A 10,087-nucleotide genomic window follows, 5' to 3' on the forward strand; every position below is an offset into this window, starting at 1 on the left:
TATGCAAATTAACCCACCATCTTTGTTGGGTTAATTTGCATACTCACTCCTGATTGGCTGGTGAGCATAGCAGAGGGATGGTCAATTTTCATGTTTCTCTTTTATTAGATAGGATAATAATCCTATATAATAAAAGTGCAATAAGCTAAGTGGTCAACCATCCGGTCACAGTCGACCAGTCACTATGACGAGCACTGACCACCAGGGGGCAGACGCTCCAAACAGTAGGTTAGCTTGCTGCTGGGATCCGGCCAATTGGGACTTGGCAAGAGGGCCGGACACACCCTGGACCCCTCCCTGGCCAGCCGCCCCCATTGACCCTGATCGGGATTAGGCGAGATGGCCCTGATCAGCCCCAATTGCCAGCCAGGCCAAGGGGCCCCACCCGTGCACACCAGACCTTAGTATATGTATAAAATACAGTGGTTATAAAAAATAACCATTGGGCCCTAACTGGTTTGGCTCAGCGGATAGAGCGCCGGCCTGCAGACTCAAGGGTCCCAGGTTCGATTCCGGTCAAGGGCATGTGCCTTGGTTGCGGGCACATCCCCAGTGGGGGGCGTGTAGGAGGCAGCTGATCGATGTTTCTCTCTCGTCGATGTTTCTAGCTCTCTGTCCCTCTCCCCTCCTCTCTGTAAAAAATCAATAAAATATATTAAAAAAAAAAAAATAACCATTGGTCAGAATGATGTTTTCTTATCCTTGGATACAACTAGTCTTAAGACAGCAATTTTCAACCTTTTTCATTCCATGACACACATAAATTTATTACTAAAATTCTGCCGGCTTAGCAAAAAAATATATTTGCCCATCTGACCAAAAAAAAAATAAATAAAATAAAAATAGATATAGCCTGGCTAGTGTTCTCTGGTGAGTGAGCATCAACCAATGACCAGGGAGTCACACTAGGATTCCCAGTCAGGGCACATGCCATTTCTTGGCTCAATCCCCAGTAAGGAGTGAAGGAGGCAGCGGATAATTCTCTCTCATCAATGTTGTTTCTCTCTCCCTCCCTCTCCCTTCCTCTTTCTGAAATCAATGAAAACATTTTTTTTTAAATAAGTATAATTTTAAATCATATTGGATGGCTATTGTGCTGGCTGTTGTCATTTTTTAAAATTCACAATCGAAGAGAAAAGGGGGTCAGTGCCCCTGATGAAAGAGTCAGGTAGTGCGTGTTTTAAAAATTCTTGCAGCACACTGGTTGAAAATCAGTGACGGGTCTAAGAGATGATGACGAGAAGCTTACCACCATTGCAAGGCCAGTACTGTATACACCAGCATGCTTTATGACACAGTCTGAAGACTTCATCATGCACTTTGTTTTCCCTAGTAAAGAAACAAATTTGCACAATTAGCCTGGCAAAAGGAGCACATGCAAGTAATTCATTAATTATCTTTATCTAGCCTGTGGAAATAATTTTAAATGGATAGAAATAAGCAGTGTACTGCTTACATAACCAAAAATAGAAAAGGGATATAACTGAGATCTCATTACCTGAGTCAGATCTTTTGAGATTAGAAATTTATTAAAAACCAACTGCACAATAAAGTTGTATGTTAATTCATATTTGTACTAAAATCAGAAATTCCAGGTTATGTTTTCTAACCAAACCACCATTATAGCAGATTTTAAAATATGCTTTAAAATGAATTTAACCTTTCATGCCCTAGCCGGTTTGGCTCAGTGGATAGAGCATCAGCCTGTGGACAAAGGATCCTGGGTACAATTCCGGTCAAGGACATGTACCTCAGTTGCAGGCTCCTCCCCGGTTCGGGCCCTAGTCAAGGCTTGTGCAAGAGGCAACCAACTGATGTGTTTCTCTCACATCAATATTTCTCTCTGTCTTTCCCTCGCTCTTCCACTCTCTCTAAAAATCAATGGAAAAATATCCTCGGGTGAGGATTAAAAAAAATAAAAAATGAATTTAATCATTCATAATTCACAATAAAAAGAGTCTGGTTTAAAGTCTGTTGCTTATTTCTTTCCACACAATATCTCAAACCAACCAAACAGAAGTTATGCATCTTATCTGGTTCACTTTTTAAGTTTATGCATATGTACACATTTACAGACATAACCTCCAATTAAATATTTTTCAAAAAAAATTTCAAATAGTCCCCAAGTGAGCATAAAAACCAGCAATATGGTGATAGAGCTAAAAATTACCATATAGCCACAAAAACTCTGATGTAACAGCTAATTACCAATCCAAAACACTGTCAGGAAATTCATATACTTTGGGAAGATTAATAATGACACAGTAATCATCAATTTCATACTCCACAAAGTGGAACATGAAAGAAACAGAAGATATTCAATTTTCCATTATCCTGATTACCTGAGGAACAAAGCTAGACAACAAGAAACGGGAAGAAAGAGAAATTGGAAATGAGAGTCAACAGCTACCCACTGTTCCATTGTCTAACATGAAGTACAAAATATGTGAGAAATGCATCCATGTATAACAAAATTTAAGCTCAAAAACACTGAAATTATAGGAAGGTCCTAGCAAGAATTTAATCTTTTCCATAAATTATTTTCTCACTCTACATTCCTTTCTTTTATAAAATAAGGATATAACTGGCAGATAAGCAGTCTACCTAAGCCAGTATTCTCTTTTTCATTAATTATAAACCTCATGATGTCTTCTTTGAAAGCTAGAACAACACTAGAATATTCAGGGATGTAGCCCTAAACATTCCTAACTTTCTGCAATGTTATCATACATAAACACATTAAAATGAGCATATCCCAAAATGTGTTACACCTGAAATTATTATACCAAAACCAAAAGGGATATTTGTTCAAGTAAAAGTTTGGGGAGAAAATCTGTATTTACTGGAGGTCTTCAGAAACTTTAACATATAAATACTAGAGGCCCGATGCATGAAATTTGTGCAAGGGGCTCAGCCCTCACAGCCCCAGCTGCCTGGGCCCTCGCAGCCCTGGCTTCGTCTGGAAGGTTGTCTGGACAGTCATTCTGCTGTTCAGTCTAATTAGCATATTAGTTCTTTATTACACAGGATATAATAGAAATCTCCCAGATGGGAAGGGGATGAAACACACAGCATTTCTCAAATGTATACATTGTGCTAAAAAATACTTATTAATATATCACAAGTATTCTAAGAAAGACTATTTGACAAACACCAATCTTGTTCTGTGCACTACATTTAGTTTTACTCTGAATGATCATCTACTCTTAGTTTCCACTTATACCTAGGAAATGAGTATGTGGCTTTAAGAACTCTATTCTAATCACTTGGGAATCCATGTGAAGAAATTCAAGAATCATATGCTAAATGCCAAACAGAAAACAAATGATCACAAAAAACTGGCACCAGGTAAATGTAGAATAAAACTATTCCCAATGGTCTAACATACTGCAGGCAATATTAGCAGGAATCAAATTTTAGAAATGTAAACAAACGGCTATGGACAAGACTAAGGTAGTATAATTAAAAATCCAGGACCACCAAGTACTATTAGTTTGAAATCTGATCTTTTAATGTGTAAAACAACATGTTGGTAGCCCTGGCCGGTGTGGCTCAGTTGGTTGGGCATCAGTCCATACACTGAAAGGTTGTTGGTTCCATTCCCAGTCAGGATACCTGCACAGGTTGTGGGTTCCATCCTTGGTAGGGAGCGTGCACGAGGCAGCAAATAAGTTTCTCTCTCTCTCTGTCTCTCTCTCTAAAAAATCAATTAAAAAAATCTTAAAAACATGTTGGTAACCTATATCTAACCTGTATGTTAACCATTTTCCAGCATTACATTACAGAGTCAAAATCAAGACTTGATAGTGTTGATTAGGCACTTGATAGTGTTATTTCCCACTTGTAGGCGAAATAACATTTAATGATATTTTATCAATGGTAAGGCATAACATTATTATAAACAGTGATAAACCCACCATTTCAAACTGATTAACTGCCAACAAATATTTGATAAAAGGCAGGTGCCTTTAGTTGTCATACTTACCACATTGTGCACAAATTGGTAACTTCTGTACAGAATTACAAAAATAGCAAAATGCTCTATTCTTCTGCCGCCTTGTCATGTAAAATAAATTTTAAAATATAGTCAATATCAGATAAAAGATCAGAGGATCTAATTATTATATATTGATAGAAAAAGAAATAAAAATTTACCTCTGACACTTGTCACATTCCTGTAAAATATAAACATGACATTAATTTCCTACTGGCTGAAAATTACAAATTTGCTTGCATTATAAAGAATATCCTGCTCTTCATGTTAAAATTTAAATGACATTTGCCCAAATACTCCAACTGCCCCCAGTATACAGGAATCTACACATAACAAAGGCATAATGCCCTAGACAAAGAAGTGGCATTTTAATGTGTAAAACAACATGTTGGTAGCCCTGGCCGGTGTGGCTCAGTTGGTTGGGCATCAGTCCATACACTGAAAGGTTGTTGGTTCCATTCCCAGTCAAGATACCTGCCCAGGTTGTGGGTTCCATCCTTGGTAGGGAGCGTGCATGAGGCAGCAAATATGTTTCTCTCTCTCTCTGTGTCTCTCTCTAAAAATCAATTAAAAAATCTTAAAAACACAACAAAAACATGTTGGTAACCTATATCTAACCTGTATGTTAACCATTTTCCAGCATTACATTACAGAGTCAAAATCAAGACTTGATAGTGTTGATTAGGCACTTGATAGTGTTATTTCCCACTTGTAGGCGAAATAACATTTAATGATATTTTATCAATGGTAAGGCATAACATTATTATAAACAGTGATAAACCCACCATTTCAAACTGATTAACTGCCAACAAATATTTGATAAAAGGCAGGTGCCTTTAGTTGTCATACTTACCACATTGTGCACAAATTGGTAACTTCTGTACAGAATTACAAAAATAGCAAAATGCTCTATTCTTCTGCCGCCTTGTCATGTAAAATAAATTTTAAAATATAGTCAATATCAGATAAAAGATCAGAGGATCTAATTATTATATATTGATAGAAAAAGAAATAAAAATTTACCTCTGACACTTGTCACATTCCTGTAAAATATAAACATGACATTAATTTCCTACTGGCTGAAAATTACAAATTTGCTTGCATTATAAAGAATATCCTGCTCTTCATGTTAAAATTTAAATGACATTTGCCCAAATACTCCAACTGCCCCCAGTATACAGGAATCTACACATAACAAAGGCATAATGCCCTAGACAAAGAAGTGGCATTTTCACAAAAGAGGTAAATAGAGGTAGTTTGTTTTTTAATGAATCACACAAATAATAAAGGACACAGGAAACAGTGGAGAACACAATATGGTAAAGCTTACAGAAAATCCAGAATCTTAAAGCATGGTATTAAAAATTCTCAACAATCTGATCTCTAACTACTTTTCAAATTGCTGGCCTATTCTCTTTAGATTCAAGTCACTATTTGTCAGCCAATTTCAAAATATGCCTTGTACTCTCTTTTTTTATGCCTTACTTATTCTAACACCTTGCCCTGAAAAGTCCCTCCTCACAGTCTTTCCTTGTTGGAAGTTCTGGTGATGATCCCACCTCTTCTGTAAACTGCAGCCCATCCACACGTTCAACTTTATCACCTCTTAGTCCTCATTGTGCCTCCACTGCAACACTCACCAAGTCTGGCTGTCATTGTATATACTTAGGAATGTGAATTACTTCTTCTTTCATCTTGCCCTCTACCCCTAGACTCTAGAAAGGACCCTGACACACAGAAGGGGGTCCCCACTGTCCTATCTGTGCTATGTAATCCTGCTCCCCCACTCCAGCCATAAATGTTAGTCCTAGAAATGGCACCACGAAGTCCAAAGTATCAGAGTTCTTTCCCCCGCTAGGGTAAGGATATGTGATGTGAAATATGTGAGTTACCCGTGCCTATGAACCCAAACACATGGAGTAAGACAACCTGAGAAAATGGAACTAATAAGCAAAAAGGAACAAAAGCAAAAGATGGAACTACAAGATTGTTCCAGGTTCCAGTTGTCCCTGTGTTCCAGCTACATCCTTGCCCTGCCCAACTATACAAGTTAGTCCACTATTTTCTCCCGGTTACTTAGGTTGGATTTGTCATTTATAAACAAACAGTTCTTAAGTACTGCAAAAAACAACTGATCCGTCCTTCACCTATGTATCCCCCACAGCGCCTAAAACAGCATTTACGGCTCAGGGTAGATGCACAACAGTGTGTGGAATTAAGTCATGTAAACACTTTATGTGTGTCTGATGAAACAGAAGAAGAAAAAAGAGTAGTGGGGATAGAAAAAGTAGAGAGAAGTAGAAATTAGGAGATGTGGGACAACTCAGAGAAACATGGTCAAAGAAAAGGACTAATGCTGGCAAATATCACTTGCTTTTCACAACTCTGACCAAAGAAGCCCACAAGTGATCAGGACTAACCCATTTGGCACAAGGAAATAAGGTAGTAGAACAGGAAACCAAAAGAGATGTCAAGAACAGTAGAAAGTTTAGAAATGAAAAATCAAATGAGTTATAAAGAACTGCTAAGAGAAAATGATAAAAAGATTCCAACTAATAAGATAAACTGAATTAAGGCACATAAGCTCAGAGAAGCTGGAAAATTTTTCACAGCAATCCTACTATGTATTCTTGGTCAATAACTATTCATCACCAAGAATAGCCAAGGTAATATGATAGGTTTTATAAATAACATAAAATCAAACAAAAATCATTGCTACTCAAGTGTTAATGAAAACAATGGACATGCCTCTAACACAGATTTCAAAATCAATAAAATACATACAGTAACACTGTATTCACTAAAATTTTTTCAGGTGTTTTTCTGATAACTGATACAGTTTTTCAACTATCAACTGATATCATAAAAAGCTGTTACCATTGAAGCATTGCATGGGTGTTTAGCTAAATCTATGGTGCTTCTCGATGCTCGCAGCTGTTTTTCACGTTCCCGGCGGTTCTCTGCCTTCTTCCTCGCACCAGTCTTTTTTTTAGGCATTTTTTCTCTCTTTCAACACAAGAGAACAAACAGAGAAGGTATAAGTGCCAGGTTGCAATTGCTAATAACTAAGAAATTTATTCTCATTAAATTTTAAACTCAAACTTGTCATTTTGACGGGTAAGCAATTTTAAGCCTTTATGAAACATTAAGCACACATTATCCCAAATAAAATAGATGCCTTTTAAAATAATGCACTTACTTGCACTACCAAACAATTCTAACAAATGTAAATACACACACACACACACACACACACACACACATACACACACACCAAATCATCTTAAAAGCCAAGTTTTTTTTTTCCCATTGAGGAAAAAAGTTTCCCTGATATTCAGCATTCTTTAAAAATTACTCTGTACCAAGGTAAAAAATAAAATGATTAGGCAGATATCATTAACAAGAAATCATTAAAAAGTATATTATTTACCCAGTTTACATCACTGTTTTGAACTTCATATTCAAACTAGAGGCCCAGTGCATGGATTCGTGCCCCAGGGGGGTCCCTCGGCCTGGCCTGCAGGGATCTGGCCGAAACCGGCTCCCCGACATCACCCGAGGGGTCCCGGATTGCGAGAGGACCATTCTTGGGTGACACACCCCGGAATCGGGCTCCCTCCTCTCTGGTTCCAGGTGCATCACCCAAGAACCACAGCTGCCAAGTCACCACAGCTTGGCAGCTCCTGTGTTGAGCGTCTGCCCCTGGCGGTCATTGCACATCATAGCTACCGGTCAGCCTCGCCTGCAGACATCCCGAGGGGTCCCGGATTGCACAAGGGCTCAGGCCAGGCCGAGGGACCCCACAAGGGCTCAGGCCAGGCCGGGGAGGGACCGTGGGAGGGCTCCACGGCATGTCCAGCCCGTGTTGCCCAGTCCTGATTGGGGTCAATCAGGGCTAGCTGGCCAGGGAGAGACCGTGGGAGGAATCCAGGGCGTGTCCAGCCCATCTCGCCCAGTCCCCATTGGCCAGACCCCAGCAGCAAGCTAACCTACCAGTCGGAGTGTCTGCCCCCTGGTGATCAGTGCACGTCATAGCTACCGGTAGAACGGTCGCTTAGGCTTTTATATATATAGATGACCTGATACTGACAAGACCCAAAGATTAACAAGTCGTGGTTCTCCTATGTAATATCTAAATAAAACATCTGCTAGGCAAGTCAAATGACATTAACTACAAAGTCAAACTATTCTCTCTGAAAAGATGTTAAAGGTATAGTTTTGCCCTGACTCTGAAAGCTGCCCTTCTGTCTACATGCAATGAGCATATATGAGGTGGGCAAAAGTAGGTTTGCAGTAGTAAAACAAATAAATAATACAATAAGTAATAAATAATACAAGAATAAACTGTTTCACGTACTCAACACTGTAAACCTACTTTTGCCCACCCCTGTACATTAAGTCCTCCCTTAACCTTGTGCACAGGTTCTGCGACTTTTAAGTGAAGTGACCTATAGCGAAACCAATTTTACCACTGGCTAATTCACATAAAGGGGACTTAAGTTCCTAGCTATCTCAGGGTTTTAAGTAAAGGATTTGCACAAAATGTTGTTCTACAACCTGCTGTAATTTTAAGAGGGTTCAAAGTTATGTTTAAGAGTATGTATTGCCCTAACCAGTTTGGCTCAATGGATAGAGCGTCGGCCTGCGGACTCAAGGGTTCCAGGTTCGATTCCGGTCAGGGGCATGTACCTTGGTTGCAGGCACATACCCAGTAGGAGGACTTAAGTTCCTAGCTATCTCAAGGTTTTAAGTAAAGGATTTGCACAAAATGTTATTCTACAACCTGCTGTAATTTTAACAGGGTTCAAAGTTATGTTTAAGAGTATGTATTTACCACATATATTAAAACTAGAGGCCTGACACACAAAATTCGTGCAAGAGTAGGCCTTCCTTCCCCCCGGCTGCCGGCACCGGCTTCCCTCTGGCACCCGGGACCCCAGCTTCCTTGGCAGCCCTGGCTTCGTCCGGAAGGTTGTCTGGAAGGATGTCCGGTCTAATTAGCATATTACACTTTTATTATTATAGAAGATAATGACTTTAAAACTGGCTTTCATCATTTAGTTGAAAGAACTACCACATTTAGTAGAACAAGATTTTTACTAAATAACACATTTTTATTTGGCTTTTCAGCAGTCCCAACGCTAGACGTTCCCTGAGGATTCCAGCCCCATCTTTCGTGCGGATGTTTGCCTCCCAGTTCTGCCTGGCACATATTAATCACTCAATAAATGAAGAGATACACTCATGAAAGAACCTACGTGCTTGCTTTGAAATCTCAAACTCAAATTTCTTAATATTCTCCAAAATACATATTTTTTAAAGTCTTTTTTCTAAGTGATTTTCAAAAATCAACTGCAGAAATTCCTAGAAGTACAGATTGAGACTTCAGGGCCCTGCTCAGGATCCAGGAACGCCAAGCCTCCAAGGACAGGCTCGGGTTTCACCGGGGACTGGGACCCGCAACCTCCCTGGAGACACAAACGCTCTGATTCAAAGAATCGGACGCGTGCCCGGGACACGTGGACAGCGCCAGGGGGGAGCGCGCCGCTAGGAGACTTCCATTTCCCCTCCCACAGGGCCCATTACAATACAGCAAGGCCACGCGCCAGCCTGTGCTGGACACAACGCGAAGGTCACTCCGGAACTTCTCCTACTTTGGGTTTCCACTCTTAGGTTAGACTATCCCATCAAACGCCAAGTGATGGGAAGTTGCGACTCTTAAAAAAATGGACAAATCAAGCCAGGGCGTTTGGTAGGTGGTTACTCAAGTACTGCCCAAGCCCACCGGGTCACCCTTACAGTATTTAACATGACAAAGTCTACGCGTGAAAAAAACGTGTACCGATACGGCCAACAGAGCACAGGAAATAACCGCGGGGTGATCGATCACCCGGAGGAATTCTCTACGTCCCCGGGGGTGAACCGCTGAGAACGCTGGGCCTCATTTTTTCCCCCTCGTTTTGGGAATCTGAAGAGCAAATTCTTTTTCTCAGCCTCAGATGGGGTTAAGCCCCTCTCCAGCAGCGCTCCGACTTCTCCAGAACACGGCCGGTGCCGCCAAACGAGGAAAAGGGCGCGGGGTCGCCGCGGTCG

General features: G+C 40.3%; 1 protein-coding gene and 1 long non-coding RNA gene across 6 annotated transcripts in view; both read right to left on the bottom strand.

Moving 5' to 3' along the window:
* ZNF330 (zinc finger protein 330) overlaps positions 1-10,087 on the bottom strand; it is a 21,592-nt gene that overhangs the window by 10,718 nt on the left and 787 nt on the right. Inside the window, exons 1-5 of one of the 5 annotated variants that reach the window (XM_005884200.2) lie at positions 9,837-10,062; positions 6,872-7,000; positions 5,018-5,037; positions 4,848-4,918; positions 1,250-1,329 (exon numbers count right to left, since the gene is read on the bottom strand). In XM_005884200.2, the coding sequence (XP_005884262.1) occupies positions 1,250-1,329; positions 4,848-4,918; positions 5,018-5,037; positions 6,872-6,991 (291 nt within the window). In that variant the 5' untranslated portion in view covers positions 6,992-7,000; positions 9,837-10,062. The other 4 variants (XM_005884201.2, XM_005884202.2, XM_014531702.1 and 1 more) reach the window with 4 other exon arrangements.
* Positions 3,982-4,346, bottom strand: LOC102245399. Its single transcript, XR_314602.1, has 2 exons — positions 4,156-4,346; positions 3,982-4,056 (listed from the first exon to the last, which is right to left on the bottom strand). It is a non-coding gene; the product is annotated as an uncharacterized LOC102245399 (long non-coding RNA).

This window comes from Myotis brandtii, unplaced genomic scaffold (assembly GCF_000412655.1).
Source record: "Myotis brandtii unplaced genomic scaffold, ASM41265v1 scaffold822, whole genome shotgun sequence".
NCBI lineage: Eukaryota > Metazoa > Chordata > Mammalia > Chiroptera > Vespertilionidae > Myotis > Myotis brandtii.